The sequence below is a fragment of the Lissotriton vulgaris genome, chromosome 7 (genome assembly GCF_964263255.1).
Source record: "Lissotriton vulgaris chromosome 7, aLisVul1.2, whole genome shotgun sequence".
Taxonomy (NCBI): domain Eukaryota; kingdom Metazoa; phylum Chordata; class Amphibia; order Caudata; family Salamandridae; genus Lissotriton; species Lissotriton vulgaris.
In genome coordinates this window covers 223,738,292-223,757,536 of record NC_141695.1, presented here as the reverse complement: position 1 = coordinate 223,757,536, position 19,245 = coordinate 223,738,292, and the positions used below count along the sequence as shown (strand labels likewise).

Sequence of the window (19,245 nt, the reverse complement as noted above, 5' to 3'; positions counted from 1 at the left end):
GTTCATTGAAGCCATCATGATGCTGGGGAGCTCGAGCTGTCGAGTTTCCAGCCCATGTACTCTTCATGGCTTCCCTGGCACTTAGAATATTAAGAATAGACCTACATTTTGTAGGGTTATATCTGCTCATGCAGACATGCCCATACCTGAGGCATAATGCACCCTGCCTTAGGGCTTCTAAGGTTTGCTAGAAGGGTGACTCACTTATACCTTGAGTAGTGCTGCTTTGAAACTAGTAGTGAAGGAGTTAGGTTGGAGTCCCCGACTTTCAGTAGTGAATCATTGGGGTCCTCAGAAGCCAAAAGATTAAGACATCTGGCCTAGAAAGTATATATTATTTTTTATTTTTTTAAATATCTTTTTATTAAACAAAAAACAACATAACAAATAAAACATCAGGTGCGCAAATCTTGACAATATGTTAGGGGTATTACTGTCAATCGTGCAAATAATCATTACAGTATATATTGTAATTGGGATCACGGGGATTCCAGCGCTGCATCATCTCTCAGTGTCTGCGGGGGCGTACATATTTCGCCCCAGTGGCTATTCCAGACCCCCCAAATCTTCCCCCATTTCTTGGGACAGCCCCTAGCCACATACACAGCCCTCTCCCGAAACATGCACCAGTCCAGATCCTGAACCCACTTGGCTGGCTGTGGTGATTTGTTTGGTTCCCCATAGCTGAGCGATTTTACGTTTCACCACCATACATGCCAATGTCACCCATTGTTTCTGGTAGCCATTTAAATCAGTGGGTTCCCACACATTCAATATACATCTACGGGCTTCCAGTCGAATCACCATCCCCAGTACTTCTCCCATAACATCATGCACTTTCATCCAGTAAGTTTGAATCTCGTCACAGTGCCACAAAATATGTATGAACGTGCCCACTTCACCACACCCCCTCCTGTAATCCCCGCTAGTCATTCTCCCCATCTTAACCAGCCTTGGCCCTGTGACGTATGATCTATGTAGGATTTTAATTTGCACCAACCTGAGCCTCATCTGGACCGCTACAACCCTCGGGGAAGAGACCGCCTCTGTCCAATCATCATCGTCCAGTTCCAATCCATCTGCATTCCACGCACCCCTGATACTACCAAGTGGATTTTCCATGTTATTAATTAGCTTCTTATAGATCAGCGAAACGGTCTTTTCAGGGAGGTGCCCATCAAGTACTCGATCTTCAAGGGGGGAAGCCTCCGGGGGCTCTGTATACAGCGGCACATGAGCAAGAAGGGCATGTCTAATGTGACGATATCGAAAGTGTTCATTGGTATGCAAGTTATACTGCTTTTGGAGCAACTCGAAGGTCTGCACACAGCCCCTCCCCCACACATCCTTAATCTGACTGAAACCAATGAGGTCCCATTTATCAAACCCCTTGGTACGCCACAGACTCCCAGGCCTCTCTGAGTTGTACAGGGGAGTAGCCATCGTTAACTTCCCTTCCCATCCCAAACCCCTGGTGGCCGCATGCCAGATGTGCACTGCATGCGCCGTCTGACCTGACAGAGCAAATCTTCCTGGTCTGGCATATAATGCTCTATGTCACCACCCTGGGCGAGTCCACGATCCATGGCAAAGCCAGGGTCTCCGTGAGGGCCGTAGATCACGTGATTTACTGCCGCGAGCTGAGCAGCGCAGTAGTATTTCTTCAAGTCTGGCAGTCCAATTCCACCATCATACCAAGGAAGAATAAGTTTGACAAAGGCTATACGAGCACTGCCGCCCCAAAGAAGCTGCCGCTGGAGTGCTTCAATTTCACGAAAATAAGCAACAGGCACCGGGTCCATTGAGTTTTGGAGCATGTACAAAAACCGGGGCAAGGCCATCATTTTGAACAGGACCACCCTACCAAGTAATGACAAGGGGAGGGCCCTCCATCGTACCACGTCCATTCTAAGCCGACTCAAGGGAGGTTCTAAATTATTAGTATATCTCACTTTTGGATCCAACGTTATATATATCCCTAGGTACTTACATCCCACCCACTCTATCCTCACAGGGCATGCCTGCGGGACAAACAGGCGGATCACCAGATATGACAAAAAACACTGATTTAGTCCAGTTTATTGCGAACCCAGAATATCTGCTAAATATCTCCAGAACATCTAGGAAATTATTCAGGGAGACACTGGGTTTTGTGAGATATAACAAGATATCATCTGCATAAAGCGAGATTTTATCCTCCCAGTCCAATGTCCAGCGCAGTCTACATATTGACCGGTCCCACGGGACCCATACTGCCAGTGGCTCCAATGCTAGCGCAAAGAGAAGTGGGGACAATGGACATCCCTGCCTCGTGCCCCTTTCAAGAGCTAAGTCGGCTGATTTGCAGTTATTTACGATCACTCTGGCCAGTGGAGCGGTATACAACAATCTAATCCATCTAATGAAGTCAGGGCCAAAGCCCAATTTAATTAGAACAGCAAAGAGATAGGCCCATTCAACTCGATCAAATGCCATGGTGGCATCTAAGGACACCAAGACTGATGGTTCTAGTATTTTTGAAGAGCAGCCCAATATGCCATGAAGTCTATGCAGATTCAGAGCTGTATTCCGACGCGGCATGAAGCCCGACTGATCGGGGTGTACCAGAGTAGTGATGACCTTGACCAACCTAATGGCAAGCAACTTTGCCAGTATCTTGGGTTCAGCATTGAGAAGCGAGATAGGCCGGTACAAGGAAGGGGACGTCCTAGCCCTGCCTGCTTTATGGATGATGACAATATTTGCCACCCGTTGGTCAAAAGGCAATTGCCCCAGGTCCCTACTTTCAAGGAACATGGCATGTACATGGGGAGCGATTTTATTGGCATTCAGTTTATACAGTTCTATAGGCAGTCCAGTAGGGCCTGTCGCCTTCCCGGACTTGCTGCCTCTAATTGCTCGTGCAACTTCGTCGTCTGTAATTGGGGAGTCCAAGTATTCCCTATTTTCTTCTGACAGGCTGGGCATGGCTATATCTCTAATCATCTCTCCATTCTCTGTCTCGGTAAAACAATTCGCAGAAGTGTACACCTCCCTATAATATTCAGAAATAGTGTCTGCCACTGCCTGTGGATCTGTGACTTTCTCAGGTCCCGACCCCTCCACCTCCGGTACAAGACGAGAGGCACGCTCCCCATGCTCAAGACAAGCGATTAATTTACCGGCCTTGTCTCCATGTTCGTATATTCGGCTTTGCACAACATTATTCTGTGCGATAACACGTTCCCTCGAGATGCCCTTATATTCATCTTGTTTCAATTTTAACAAATGCACATCCTCCTGAGTCGCCAAATCTGCCACCTTTTTCTCCAAATCTACTACCTCCGCCCCCACTTTGACCACCTCGGCCTGGTGCCTCTTTTGCTTCCCCACAATCAAAGAATGGACCACACCCCGCAATACTACCTTGTATGCCTCCCACAGGGTCTGTGTTGAATCCACCGTACCTAGGTTGTCCTGAAAATAATGTTCCGATATCTGGCATACCTCCTTTTTCGTGGCAGGGTCTCTCAAATGCCAGGCATTGATCGGTGCAACTCTACCCACTGCTGGCTGTCCCACCTCAAGTTGCAACCACACCAGTGAGTGGTCAGAAATGCCCCTCCCCAAGTATCTTACCTCTCTAATTGTGTGCGCCATGTCTTATCTAGACATGCTATTGTGCACGGTCGAGACATGCGTAATGGAATCTCCAGCAAACTACCAGTCCCAGTGATTCAAGAAAGTCAGGGAGCCACCTCTGTGATGTTACATTTGGACGTGGAGGGAATCTATCAATTCCACCATCCAACATGGCATTAAAGTTACCCCCCAGAACAGGAAGAGCCAAAGGCAGGGTCAGAAAGATAGAACTCACATCTTTAAAGGTGTCGGCCTGAAGGCCCGGAGGCAAATATATAGATAAGAAGGTAACTATCCTACCCCCTAGCTGCCCTGAAACACCTACATATCTGCCCCTCAGGTCCGACCATGTAGCCTGTAGCTCAAACTGGTAAGAGTTTTTAAGCAGAATACCAACCCATCTAGAACCAGATGTAAACCCAGCGTGCGCTACTAATTTGTATCCACCTCTGTGTAGGGCCAGACATCGATTTCCAATCAGGTGTGTTTCCTGCAACAAAGCCACCTCTGGGGAGTACCTCCTAATTAGGTGATTCACCATTCCACGTTTGATCTTGTCACCCAGCCCATTGACATTCCAACTCAACACCTTCACCCCCGATCCCTGATTAGCACTCGACATTCACCCCACACCATCAACATAGAGATATGATATTGTCACCTGATGCAAAAGAAAGGGAAATAAACAATGAACAAACTAAAGCCCAATCCAACTCACAAAACTGATCCCTCCACCCCCCACCCTGCACCCCTGCATGTAAACAACGCAAATCCCAACTAGCAGTGTGCCTGTCACCCTTAATCTAGTGTAACGGTAACTAAAAGTAGAAAACAGAGGAGGGCCAACGGGAAGACCAGCCACCCCCTTCCCCTCCCAACATCCCCTGTATTGCTCTAATCATAAACTTAATACAAAACAAAGCTAATCAGGGGAATATTTGCACGCCCCTTTAAGCCCGGCAGCATCTTACGACAATTTGAACCAATTAAGTTCGATATGAACAAGTTCTTTGTTCCTCCGCCTCTTCTCGGTCTTGAATATCCATACCAGGCATGTGAGTACTGTCCAACCAATTAGCCACCACCTCATGTTTATCGAAAAACCAGGCCTTCCTGTTGAGTTCCACTCTGAGGCGGGCCGGAAACATCATGGCATACTTTATACCCTTGTCTCTCAGTTTCCTCTTCACCGCCATGAAGCTTTGTCTTTGTTTTTGTATCGCTTAAGTGAAGTCTGGGAACAAGAAGAGAGTCTTGTTCTCAAATTTCAATGGAGCTCCGGTCCGCGCCATCTGAAGGATCACATCTCTGTCCCGAAAATTCAGAACTCTGGTGATCATAGGACGGGGAGGGGCCCCCGGTCTAGGTCTACCTCCAGGAATCCTGTGGGCACGCTCGACAATGAAGAAATTACTCAAAACCTTAGGGTTAAGGTGTTTGAGAATAAGATTGTCCACGAATGGATCCGGAGTATGTCCTTCAGAATTCTCTGGCACCCCCAGTATAAGAAAGTATATTTAATGGAACTTGACATTAAGCATTAACAGATTTATCTCAAATAAATAATCATATTTCCATGTAAAAATGTGGGTTAATCAGATGAGCCTTCAAAGCAAGTCCGATGTCAACACAAGCTCCTAGCCAAATCTTCCTTTCTTGAAAGATCTAAGTACATATTTTGCTAATAAAGTGTTATAGTATATATAGTATAGCCCCATACCCCTAACCCCTTTACCTTCTATTAACAGAACTTATGCTCATTTTCCTGCCATTAATAACAGTTTAGAAGCATTTTGGTCTTCAAATCAGCCAGCTAATTGTGAGTTTATAGAGTTCGCCTACTGTTGTGATGGAGTGTGCAGAAAGCAATCACAAGGGAATTGCATCTAAAGAGGTAGAATTTCAGTCTGGGCAACTTCCATTTGCGAGAAAACCCATTGCTGATCCTGCAACTTAGGAATGGGATGTTGATCCTCTAAAATGACCTTCTTTGCACATCTGAGTTTCATTTAAGAGCTCAAAAACATTTGAAAATGATACCCATTCAACTTAGATGGCCTTAAGTTAGTATTTCATTTGAGGATATATTAGCATGCTGAAAAACAAATTACTTGAGTTATTTGAAGTGTTGTTAGGGACCACACTCCTGTATCTGCTCACTACTTTCATAAAAGCCTACCTGTATATGCATTGCATGGAAACCTATCTTTTGCAATGTACCCCCAAATTGTTTTCTATGAACGTCTGGTATTTTGACTTTCGCAGAAGCTGCAGCAAATTGGCCAGTTTCATTTATATGGTCACTTCAAAACATACACATTTTTATTTCCAAATTGCTATAGATGTTGAAGTGGTGAGACATTTGTCTTGGAACAAGCCCCTGTCCAGAGAACAGATATGGAAAGAAAGAGTTAATGATATACATGTTGAACCTGCTTCTAAAGCAAAACATGTGATTATAAGTTGCATGGTGCATGCTTTGCCCCAAGACTTATTTCCTGCAATATAAATGCAATGTGACTTAAAATTTGTAACTTTCAAATGGGAATATGCTACCAACTGAAGATCGTGGTTCTTATCCATTCAGGACTAGGGCTATGCCCCCTCCCACAGGAGGGTGGCATAATAGAGGGTGTAGAAACCCAAGGTAAGGAACCCATTGGTCCCTACCAGTCACTCCCATGTGACTCCCCTAAATCAAGTATTTAGGTGACACTCCCAGACCCTGAAGTCAATTTCCTGATGACCTATGAAGCTCAGATGCTGAAGAGCCACACTAGCAACAAAGAAGAATAACCAGTGACTGACTTGGCGCCAGCCCTGCTTACCTGTCTGCTGCCTTTCATCTTTTGCTACAAGTGTTGACTCGTCCTCTAGGCCCAGCGCCCTCCAAAACCCTGGGAGAACTGACTGGCTTCAAAAAGACTCTAATTCCCCCTTGGACAGTGGACCTATCCAGAAGAAATCAACTTTGAAGAACAAAGAACTCTGCCCTGAGGAACTACAAAACTGCTTCTGGACCCACTTCTGCACCCGACGCCCACGGCCCGAGTCCCAGTGACCAACTTGAATACCTTTTTGGAATGCATTCCCATGAAGCATTTCTGTTTTCTCCTAATACATTTGAATGGTCTATATGCCCTAGTTTCTAACTAGTTGTTGCACAGAAAGCCACCTAAGTGGGCTATGCTACCAAAGGTGAGCCAAGAGTTCCTTTCAGTAGTCACTTCATCTTTATTGGACAAATCACATCAACACTTTGTCCTCCTCCTCCCATACTCTAACGCTCATATTTTGTATGTCCCCATAGTGTACTACTGAACATAAACAGGCAGGCTATCAACATTCAAGAATATCAAGGAGAGACTATCAAGCGACAAAGTATCAAAAGGTAAGTGCATATAGGGAAGTATACATTTACAATTCCTAACTCCACATATGCGTACCGTGAAGATTTATGTACCGTGTTGGTACATATAGGTAGAGTTCGGTGTAGAAAATCCAGACTTACATACCTTTCAACTTCTCTCCATATGTTGTCCTCGATATTCAGTACCAATGATAGTCTGAGCAATATTTGGTATGCAGTCATACACCTGTTCTATCCCATCCCAACATATAATACCAGGCGACCATATATATACCTACTGTATATTACCACCTGTCCCATGCACTAGCAGATTATCTTTGCACCAAGGACTTGGCCTTTGATGCTCCAGGGAAATCCATTTAGTCTTTTCTCATTGCTTAACTGTACCTCTCTGACTAGGGCTTAGGTAACTAGTCGACTTATGTAATGAGTTATCTGTGGAGCCACTTATCTACATCTGCAAACACTCTTGCTATATGATACAAGCCAGTGCTTAATTTGTGAAAGAAAGATCATTGGTGTCCAAAGCTCTGCGTACAAGTGCAGTGCCAGTGCAATTAAACATTGGAATGTCGAACACCAAGGCCGCTAGGGCATATTAATGAAGGGGTTTGCGTCGCTTTTGCACCAAGCTACATGTTACATGCACAGTCTCTGTGTTGAGTTACTCTGCCCGAGGGAGGTATTACATGGATGATGTGGGGGGTTCCACATTTTGAAGCATTCTCAGATTTACCATTCCTGGTAGACCTGGGAATGCGCAAAAGTGATACGCCTCCCTGCGGAAGCTGTAATGAGGAGAAATATTATTCTGCAGCACACAAAGAGGAAAATGCCTCAGCGCGTTTTTGTGCAGGAAAGTGCCCATTTCTGCATCAAAACAACCCTGCCTGCAACACAGGCAGCCCATTGTGCGCCAGCACCAAGGAAAGGACAGAAATGGATAAAAACACTGTGCCTCTGCCCTTTCGCTGTAGTGCTGTGCAGCACACTGTGTTACTTTTTTAGAGATAACCTCCCTAGTCTTTAACCCTTTAACTGCGGCGGCTATTCCGCCGCAGTGCTAAGGGGCGGGGGGGGGGGTGTGCGGCGCTCTGACGCTGGTGACGGAACCGCTCCGTCACGCCCCTGGGGTGAGCTGTGCTTGTGACTGAACGCTTCCGTCACGGCCCCGCCCGCTCAATAGAACACGCCATTCCGTCACCAGCACAGCCCACCCGAGGGCCATCCCGTCACCAGACACTACCTGCTCCTTTTTCTCGCACTTGCAGAATAATATTCTTCCTGCTCTCTGTTTCTGACAGTTTTGATGTCTTTTTCTTACTTCGTTTTTTCGATTTGTGTGTTTTTCCCTCTCTTGCATTCAGCAAATATCTGATATGCCAATACATCCTTGCTCGCATCATCCTATCATAAACACAGGTAAGACACCTTCTAAAATATTCAGCAAGTAGTCCCAGAAATGGCAGCTGTGACAATGATAAATATGGTTCGACCCTCACCCTCACGAGGCCGTCTTCGGACCGCAACATTGCAACGGTGTATCCGAACACTTGGACTGTCACCATAGCGACGTAGGACACCTGGCGCGAGCCTCTGTTCTCGTTCTGGGCCTGGACCTTGAAGATGGGGAGGGTGCCGTCTTGGCTGCAGGTTTGCGCCATGGTGTAGGTGCACGTGCCCTGGAAGTCGAATCTCATCCCATCGAAGGTGATGTAATGGGGGTCCCCCCACGCGGTGCAGACACTTTCCCAGTTCTGCACGCACACCGGGCTGGCGTCGACTATCCTGCACGTCTCATCGCTTCGGCACGCCACAAAGCTGCAGGAAGGCTGACTTTTCGCTGTTGGGGAGAGTTGTATCAGAAATTAAGTAAATGAAAGAGCTACATGGCACAACACATACCCAATGGCCTCTCCTCCTAGTATAAGATGTTCAGTAAATAGAGACATGAGGGAATATGTGCTGCTCAGGAACCACTATTCAGTAGTAAACGCATAAAGCGTGTTTATGCAGAACATATACCATATTGTGTTTCTTATCGCATGCATTTTAATCGTTCGGAAGGGCCTGTCTAATGCTGAACATCAGATATTGATGGTGCTTCCTGGGCTCCCTACTGAGACGTGTATGCACCTTGTAAATCACAGTTTTCAAAATCCAACAAGATATTTCAGCCCTCCATCCTTTCGACTTAATGAAAGTTGAATAATAGTAACATGCTACTTTGCAGGGCAGAGTAATGGCAAGACAGCAGTAGTAAGCACAACAGAGGAAGCTTACATTATTTTTATACCACAGTAATTATTTATGCTGAGAGACAACAACTATTTTAGCACTAAGCTCACAAAACTTGACAGAAATCAGAAGCAGCCCTGCATGAAGAAGCTGATGACCTGGATTTTCATATAAGCACTTTGGTGACTACACACCAGCCCAAGTGCCTGGATAGAATACCCTCTTGGGTGATTAGTGCGCTATACAAATCAACATAACATAACAACACATATAACAAAACATAACATAACAACACCTAACAAAACAACATATAACCACACAACAAATAGCAACACAACATATATAACAAAACATGTCAAAACAACACATAACAACACAACACATAGAACATGAAAACACATAACATACATAACAAAACAACACATAACAATTCAAAACATAAAGCAAAACATAACAAAACAGTGCATAACAATGAATAACATACCAACACAACACATAACAACACATAAAAAAGCATAATAATACATGACAACCTAACAAAATATAACTTCATAACACAACATAACAACTCATAACAAAACAACATATAACATAAAAAACATAAAAACATAAACATAACAACACATAACATAATAAAACAACACATAACATAACAAAACATAAAAACAACATAACAAAACATAACAACATAACTCAAAACATAACAACTTAACATCTATTATTTAGCACATGTTTCAGCTTTGAACAGCAAAAGCAGACTGTAGAGCTTGTTATTGGGCACTTGCAGTAATAGGATATGTGTCCAGGGCTACACTTGTATTAAAGGCGGAAGCCCTATGCTCAGTCACAGTGTCTGCTTTTGTTTTCTCAGTACAGACACAGGCCTGGCCTCACTCTGTTAAAGCCCTAGGTTGATAAATTATCTTTAAAAATAAAAATAACCCCATATTTGTAAGTAAGAAGCATTAGTGCAGGATATCCTGTCTTGCCACTGAGCATTAGTGCAGGATATCCTGTCTTGCCACTGAGAGGTGAGTTCCAAAAATTGTGGTGCTGGATAAATCATCCACACAGTTTATCCATTTAAGCCTACTTGTACGGTATGTTTTGTTATCAGGTTTGACAATATGGACTACATAAGAGTGTAGCTATCAGCAGCTCCACAGAGTTTATCAGTGGACAAAGAACTTCAGAAAACGTTTGATTACCCTGAGCCCTCTCTCTTCTCCCTCCTAGTTGTAACAGCCCCAAAAAAAACTTTGAGTGTAGGTGTGTTCTATAATTTTTCCTAACATAACATAACAGAAATCAGAGTTTTGGCACTAAGTACTGATGGTTATTGGCTATACCTAGGTATGTTCAAGTCATTTCCTAAACTGATGAGAGTCAAATTCTCCCTTGGCACCTCCAGAACTGCATTACCAAATTCTGCTCCAGCCACAGTAGTCAGGCTTCCATCTGCCGACGCCATTTTACCTCTGGTTGATGGGTTTGAGCTGGAGAAGGAACTCTTAATAGTTCAACAAGGCATTTTAAGGATCAGCTGCACACTCACTGGGTTAACCATAGCAGAGCATGGATCTCCAGGATCAGAATGTTTAATTCAAATAAGGGCTCCACCGACAGACATTGGAGATGTGACATCCTTGGCAAGATGCCTTTGACTTTAAAGCTGCATGCTGCAATGACAACTCTATAGAACAACTGGGGGTGCGTATATACCTTGGATTTTTAGAAAGCATAAGTGATCTCAGCTCTATAGACAAACACCTAAGATTTTTGTTTATCCTGAAATTTTTATTTTACCTTTTCTTCTTTTATTTAGAATTTTTTTTAATGTATTAACACATGGAGAGTGAAAACATTGTCAAATCATACCCACGTAACAGAATGTTTCATAAAACATTTCGAATATACGAGTGATTAATTCTGCTCTACAAAAGACATCACATAATTTTTGATTAACATTTGTGACTAAAACAATATACTAAAACAAAAACAAACATTTACTGCTTTTATCATATCTCAAAAGGTTATCCAATTTTTACAAATGTTCCTTAATGTTTTTCAATAAAGTTTGAAAAAGAAGGGATTTAGGGCTATATGTAGGTGAGCCAATACCAGTCGGTAAGGGTGAAATTCGTAAAATTTCACCGTTACAGAGTGGTATTTAGGCATTTGAGATGAAGGGAGGATTTGGTATTAAGGAATCAGTAAATACTGATTTCTTTTTACCGATTCCTTATGGCCTTGCATTTAATGAATCGGTAATACCGATTCCTTAAATGCAATGAAGGTAGCACTTAAAACAGTGAAACTCAGCCTTAAGGAATTGCTATTTACCACCAACTCCTAGTTGGTGGTAAATAGCGATTTCCTTTCAAAAAGCCTTTTTCTGCTTTTTGAAGTGTGCCATGTGACACACATCCATGCCCTTAGGGCATGTATGAGCGCCACATGTGCACACATGCACATTTCAAGGGTGCCAGAGGGTGTCCTTTGGACACCCTGGCACCGTTGAAATACCTCCCACGATTACTGAATCGATAATACCGAATCAAATCAAATTTCAAATAATAATACCGAATCAGTAATACCGAATTTCTTCGCATTCATTACAATGGGCCTCCAAGCCCATAGGAATGAATGGGTAGGTGATTTCTTATAACCGAATCAGTATTACTGATTCGGTCATGAGGAATAATAACGATTCTGTATTTTTTACCGAATTATTCCCTACATATGAAATACCGATTCCTAAATACCGAATCATTAAAATTCGGTATTTAGGAATTGGTATTTCCAAGTTACCTACATATGGCCCAAAGTTCTTATTTGAACAGTGAAATTTACCCACAAATCCTCCATATTTTCTAGGAATGTGCCGACGCGTTTCGAGTACTGATATCTCTTTCACAGGACTCTCATCAGGGCTTTCTCATTTACATCTGTAAAAGATATATGTGACATCAAAAAATGTTTTAGATTCTCCCTCTAGTCGTTTTTCCTACTACGATTACTTCCTTATAAGCCATTATACCTGAGTACTGGTGTTTTAATCACCCAAATTCCAGCTGGCTGTTCAAATCGATGCGTTTGTGGTTTGAAGGCCTCTCGTTTTTCTATACACAATAGTGTGCATTTTTTAGTGTTGTACATTTTGGCATTTTCAAATCGCATTTGCGATTTTGATCACATTTGCCTACCTTAAATGTGGCAGCACTTTGTTCTCTAGTCCCTTTACGAGCAAAAAGGTGCCTATAAAAAATGTGCATATCCCATTTTAATATTCAAAAATGCTTAATTCCTTGTCTTCTCAACAGCAGTTTAAAGCGACAAAGTTGGGTACCTGGTTTAAAAGCATTCTCGACAGCCGTTTTTGGTCTTTATTAAATCTCTTGCGTACGCCTCATGTCTGCGGTAGAGAATTATTTGTTCGTAATCTAGTACTGCAACATTTGTTGACAATCTAACTGTTACAATGTTGCCAATAAGTACCTTTAGACTTGGTTAACGCGGAGGGCGCCGCTTCACGATCTTCACGGTTTTACTTGTCACACTCGCATTTATCTGAAATTAAATATGCGAGTGTGATTACATCCTCTGTTTTGCTTTTCTCTAATTTTAGCATTCTTCTTTGCATTTATCCAGGCACTCACCTTATGGCTAAATCTTTTGCAATGTGTATCACAGCTTTTTGACGCCTTTAGCGGTGGTGGCCATTTTGCGTCCTTAGTTACATGAATCAAAAAAGAGAGGAGGGTCGTTCTCAGCTCTAAGCACCAATCTCGGCCCATCTCTTCTTTTCACCGTAATTGTGCTGTTATACTTATTCCATTTCTGGATGTTTACCAGACTTTCTATTTGACCTAAGTGATGTGAAGGATGTCACATATGTAAGTTTTGTATTGTCACGCCGTGTGTTGGGACCCTTTTGCCTCCTACTGACCTGGCCAGTCGGTTTGTTTGGTTTCTAGGGTTGAGTATGTGATGCGCTGGCGTGATAGTGTGTTGGTTATTTCGTTGTGGGAGTAATGTTTTGTTTAAGGAAGAGAGAAGGTGGTGTGAATGTTATTTGCTGTTTTGCGTGATTTGTTTGAGTGAATGTTAAATTGCTGATCTTATCTGATTTTATATTTATTTTGAAATTGCGTGATCCGACTTGTGATCTGACTTATTCTCCGCAATTTCTATTCCTACATATTGTTCTTCAAATTAAAGAAGGGAGATGTGTTATACTTATTCCTGCTGCTCAGCATAGAATGTATGATGTAAGAGCCTGTTAGAATGTTCTGTGTGGATGTCTGGCAGTTGGATGAGGGTTGAGTGGCCGGAGGCTGCTCCTGGTGGGGTTTCTCCTTCTTATACATGACTTACCATCTTACTTGAATAAAGGAGCTTCAAGAAACTACATGGACTACGCTACATTTATTTACAAGGTGCATTTTGGATTATGTGGTTTCATATTCCATTTAACTCGCTCATGATGTTTAAACTGGCGACAGCGCTATTAAACCTCTTCTTTTCACCGTAATGGTGCGTTCTGGATTATGTAATTTCATGTTTTATTTAACTTGCTCATACTGTTTAACCCAGTGACAGTGCTATTAAACCTCATTATGAAATAGGCCTCTTTTTTGTAGCAGCGCACTTTCTAAATCAATCAATCTGTTTGCCACAGTGATTGTTTCTAGAATTGTCCAGTGAAAATCATTTTCACTGTGAGCTTTTTGAAGAAAATGTTCAACCAGTGGCGCCGTGGTTACCTTCTTTTTAATTCTTGATCTGTGCTGCGTGATTCTTATGTTTGCCTGTTGGTTTGTCTTCCCGATATACACTTTTTTGCAGGGGCACAATATAGCATAAACCACATTCTTATTCTTACAATTAATGAAGTCACTGTGTTTCCACTTCACCCCATTGTGGTTGAACCCTGTTCCTTCTATTGTGTTGTTGCACACCATACAATTGCCACACTTATGATGTCCCTGTACTGGTTCCAAGTTCCATTTTGAAATCAAGTCGCTCTTTGGTTTTGGTAAAGAAATATCGGCCCTTATTATCTGCTGTCCAATGCTTTGATTTATTTTTCATCACAAATATTGGCTTAGGGAAAGGATATTCAAGATTTTCAAGGAGATGGCAATTTTTAAGTATGCAGCTCTCTCAGTTGATCGATACTCCTACGCACAGAGATGGTCATATACTCGACCCTTTCTTTACGAATCTTGAGGGAGTTAGGGCTCACTGTCCTACCCAACTGGTTTGGACAGACCATATGTTGGTGAAATTGACATGCCCCATGTTGAAATCTCCTTTCATACCCCATGACAGACTTGTTCTCAAACGACATTGGAACAAACTTAGTCTGGAGGATTTTTACTGCCTGCTCGAGGTGGCACCGCTAGGCCCTTTCACTGAGGTGGATCATGGGTATAACTCCTTCTGCGAGTGGATCTCGGGTGCCCTCGATTCTTTGATCCCCATGAGGTGGGCTAAGTGTCGTCGAAATGAGCCTAGTCCATGGTATGATAGCGCCTTGGCATTACTCAAAAGAGCTTGCAGACAGGCTGAGAGACTATGGAGGAAAGCGTACGACCCCGATGTGAAGGTCTGCTATCTTGCCAAAATTAAAGCATACCACAGGGCTGTGTGTAGAGCACGAGCAGCCTTTTATGCTCACGAGTTCCAGAATAACCCGAACCCCTCAAAACTGATTTTTAAGGTGTTAAAAGATCTGATGACGAAGAGGACAGTGGGGGCGGAAATCTGCTCCGATTCCCACTGCGAGGGCCTAGCCTCTATTTTTCGGGAGACAGTACAGGCTATCTATCGTTCTTTCCCGATGGGATCTCCAACACTAGAGTGGGTTAGCTGGACTTTGAGAGACAGTGAGTGTCTCACGACTCTGCCTCCCTGTCTATGGAGGCCTTTGATTCTCTTAGCCTTAAAATCAAATCAGGATCTCCGGCAGATCCATTGAAACCGGCCCAGCTGATGAAGCTATCGACGTCATGCCGCACTCCGGTGCTCTCTTTGATCAACCTATCGCTCTCCTCTGGGAGAGTCCCCGCCAGATGGAAGCAGGCTGTAGTCACGCCTATTCTGAAAAAGCCAACTCTGGACCCTCTCAAGCCTGAGAACTACCGTCCTATCTTGTTGCTTCCTCGGGCCACGAAAGTCGCGGAGGCCCATGTGAACACCATTCTGGTAGACCATCTAGCTAGGGCTAACATTCTTGACCCTACCCAGAATGGGTTCCGTGCGGGCCACAGTACGGAGACGGCCCTACTCTCCATGGTCGAACACCTGCGTTCTGTGCTTGATGCGGGTCGAACGGCGGCACTGTTGCTATTAGATCTTAGTGCCCCGTTCGACACGGTCTCGCACAGGATTCTGCTTCAACGACTTGAGGAGGTGGGGGTTACAGGCTCCGCCCTGTGCTGGTTTCGATCTTTTCTTGCTGACAGGTCATTCCAGGTCGCGATCCCACCCGGTAAGTCGAAAATTCATCCGCTAGACCTGGGGGTCCCACAGGGGTCATCGCTGAGTCCCACTCTATTTAACCTTTATGTGAGGCCGCTGGCTGCGGTCGTCAAGCTGTGGGGCCTGACGATGGTCTCATATGCTGACGACACGCAGCTGGCAGTCACGCTGAGTTCGGACTCAGACACGGAGGCCCCCAGGTTCTGTGACGGCTTACTGGCGGTGGCCAACTTAATGAATACCAACTGTCTCCAGTTGAATACCAAGAAGACTGAGATCATGGTAGTCGGCAAGCAGGCGGCACTGTGGGATGACAAGTGGTGGCCTTCTGAATTGGGTGTGACTCCGTCTCCAGTATCGGAGATAAAGAATCTGGGGGTATGGCTTGACCCGTCCCTCGGTTTCATCTGCCATACCAAGAAGGTGGCAGCTTCTTGCTATGGCATTATTAGAGGACTCAGGCCAATCCTTAAATTCTTTAATGCTCCCACCAGGCAGCTGGTGGTTCAAGCATCAGTGCTGCATCGGCTGGATTATGCCAACTCACTTCTGGCTGGGATCAACCAATCCGAACTCTCTCAACTGCAGCGAGTTCAGAATGCTGCAGCCAGAGTAGTGATGGGTCTACCAAGGCGTAGTTCGGTCGCTAAATCTTTACACTCGCTTCACTGGCTTCCTGTACACCAAAGGATTAAATTCAAGGTTTTATGCCGGGCGTTTAAAATTCTCAAGGGTACATCTCCCCAAATCTTGGAGAATTTGTTGACACCGTATGTCCCCTCGCGAGCCCTCAGATCCTTAGGTCAAAATTTGGCTGTGGTTCCGCGTTTTAGACTTAGTAGAGCTGGTGGCCGCTCCTTTCAAGTCTTAGCGGCAAATTGGTGGAATTCTCTCCCGGTGCATATTCGAGCTATGGACAATCTTCTTCAGTTCAGACGGGCCATCAAAACTATTTTATTTGTTTAGCCCCCTTGCTGTGTTCTATGGTCCCTCTAGTATTTTGCGGTGTTGTGTTGTGTTGACCTTGTCAAAGCGCCAGGACGCCCCTTTGCTGGGGCAGCTGTGCATGATACAAATAAAAATAACATAACATAACATCTGTCTAAATTTATCATTGTCTGGGCCAAATGTTGTGACGCAAACTAATTTCTCAAGTTCTTCCTTTTGCTTCACCGGTAAAATGTTTTCTCGGGGTGTAAATCTTGCTCTTTTCGTGGAGTGCTTGAGTAGTTTTTTTGGGTAGCCTCTTGCTGTCATTTCTTTACAAAAGGAAGCTGCATGCTCCTCAAAATCTGAAATCTCCGTGCAGATTCTCCTTATTATTAATAACTGCCCATAAGGGACATTTTCTTTAAGGCTTTTTGGATGATCACTTCTGTAATGCAAGATTGTATTTTTGTCTGTGTCTTTTTTATACAGTGATGTTTTCAACTGATTCGATTCTGAACTGATCTCAACATCTAGAAAAGTCATTAGAGTTTTACTTGACTGGCCGGAGAACTTAATATCCCTGTGTCTGCACTGAGATTTCAGATTTGACCTCAGTGGAGTGTCGCAATTGCCCAGCTGCATCCCGCCTACAGACAAAGTGGACCTAATTTTGCAGGAGGTCAGGGACTCGAGGAAGACCATTGAACAACAAATCGATGCTCTCACAACAGGCCTCACACTACTCAAGACGGACCACGCTAAACTGGCGGACAGCGTGAAAGATAATACAATGGCGCTGGCAGTCCTTTACCCTCATCAAACTCAGACAACGACACATGTGCAGCAACTACAAAAGCAAATTAATTCTACTGGATTGGGTGGGAGATGCGGAAGGAAGGAGAAGACGGAACAACATCAGCATCATTGGCCTGCCGGAGCGCTGTGAGGGATGGGACCCAGCGACGTACATGGAGCAGTGGTTCCGCTATCCCATTACCCTGGCGGGTCTCTCCACCCAATACTGTGTGGAACGTGCGCATAGAATAACCACTGGCCAGCCCAAAACAGGCACCCCACCGCTGCCCCTTATTGTCCGGCTGTTAAATTATAGGAACAGAGACACACTACAGCAAAAAGCGCGTTAGCTGGGTCAGATCAACTTTGAAAATGCACGAATATCACTGTACCTGGACTACATGCTTATGCTCTTCTTTCATGGCCGTAAAGAGGAAAGTGAGAGATTTGAACCTCAAATATGCTCTTCTTTTCCCAGCCCGTTTAAAAGTCATGTAGGATGCCGAAGAATGGTTGGAGGTAATGGATTCCTCAGAGACTGGTGAAAACGCCTCCCAAAGTACTCAATACAGCTCCAATCGTACGGACCGGACTGGCATCCGTCGAAGTAGACGGATACGTGGAAATTCTTGACAGCCTAATCCTTCATCGTAACAACAGTGACAGGGCAAGGAGCAGGCACTTATAGTGGCCGCTACTTTTCGACAGCCTACACCTGTGGAGGACTTAGCCTCATCTGAAGAAGATTTGACCAAATCGGACTCTTAGGGTAGCGTGGCTCTGTTTCTATCTTTAACCCTTTAAACGGCAGATTGTTTGTTTGGCTGAAACTGGTATGGTGCCACTATTTACTAACTGACCTCGACCACTGCTGTGATATCCTTTTTGTCTATTGTTATAATACGTGTAAGGTGCAGAGCTATGTACTATGTACTGTGTTTCTACTCTCTTGAATCCGAGTTGCGTGAGGTTCGGAACTCGCTGACACAATGGAGCGTGACCCGCGCTCTGTGGACGGCGTGGGCGATGTCCCCCAAATTGCGAATGCTGTTGTAGTACAGGGTTTAGTTATGTTTACTGTGTTTAGTTTAGTGGTCCGGTCGAGTATTGGGGGTTCTGGGGAGGGGTATGGTCCTACTTGTCTGATAGCCTGGTGAACACCTGTCACAGTCACAAAAATGTCATGGTCTGACTACAGGACCAACAAGATATCCCAATTCATACACTTAGTCAATATAACATTGTAGCGTGGAACGCTAGGGGATTGGGCTCCATACAGAAACACCATAGGATACACGCCCAACTACTACGAAGGAAGGCGCAGATAGTGTATTTGCAAGAATCCCACATGTTAGATCAAGAGGCAGTGAAGCTCCGTAAGAAATGGAGGGGACAGGTGTTCACCACTAGCTACTCAGGGTATGCACGGAGTGTCATGATCTGGATTTGCCATGGGATGCCCTTTACACCACTGGAACACCGAATCGACAAACAAGAGCGCAATATATTTATACGTGAGTCCCTGGATGGCCAAATGGTGGTGCTCAGTAGCATGTATGCGCCAAACACCGACCAGGAACGATTCCTTACCACCCTGAACCTAGCACTAGCTGGATGGGAAGCACACCCATGGATTATAGGAGGGTACTGTAACACAATTATGGACATTTCCTTAGACAGGTCACATCCCCCCCTGAATGGTGCAAGCGTAATTAAACAAGGGAAGGCACTGTGTGGCTGGGCGGCTGGTTGAGCCTGTGTGATGTGTGGAGGATACGGCACCCAATGCAAAGGGAATACTCGTT

The 19,245-nt window shown here is 44.4% G+C and overlaps 1 protein-coding gene across 1 annotated transcript in view; it reads right to left on the bottom strand.

Annotated features, from left to right (window-relative positions):
• Positions 1–19,245, bottom strand: part of LOC147701260 (IgGFc-binding protein-like) — a 464,605-nt gene that overhangs the window by 429,087 nt on the left and 16,273 nt on the right. The window contains exon 2 of the mRNA XM_086929326.1: positions 8,494–8,834. Coding sequence (XP_086785452.1) covers positions 8,494–8,834 — 341 coding nt within the window. The remainder of the gene's footprint in view (positions 1–8,493; positions 8,835–19,245) is intronic.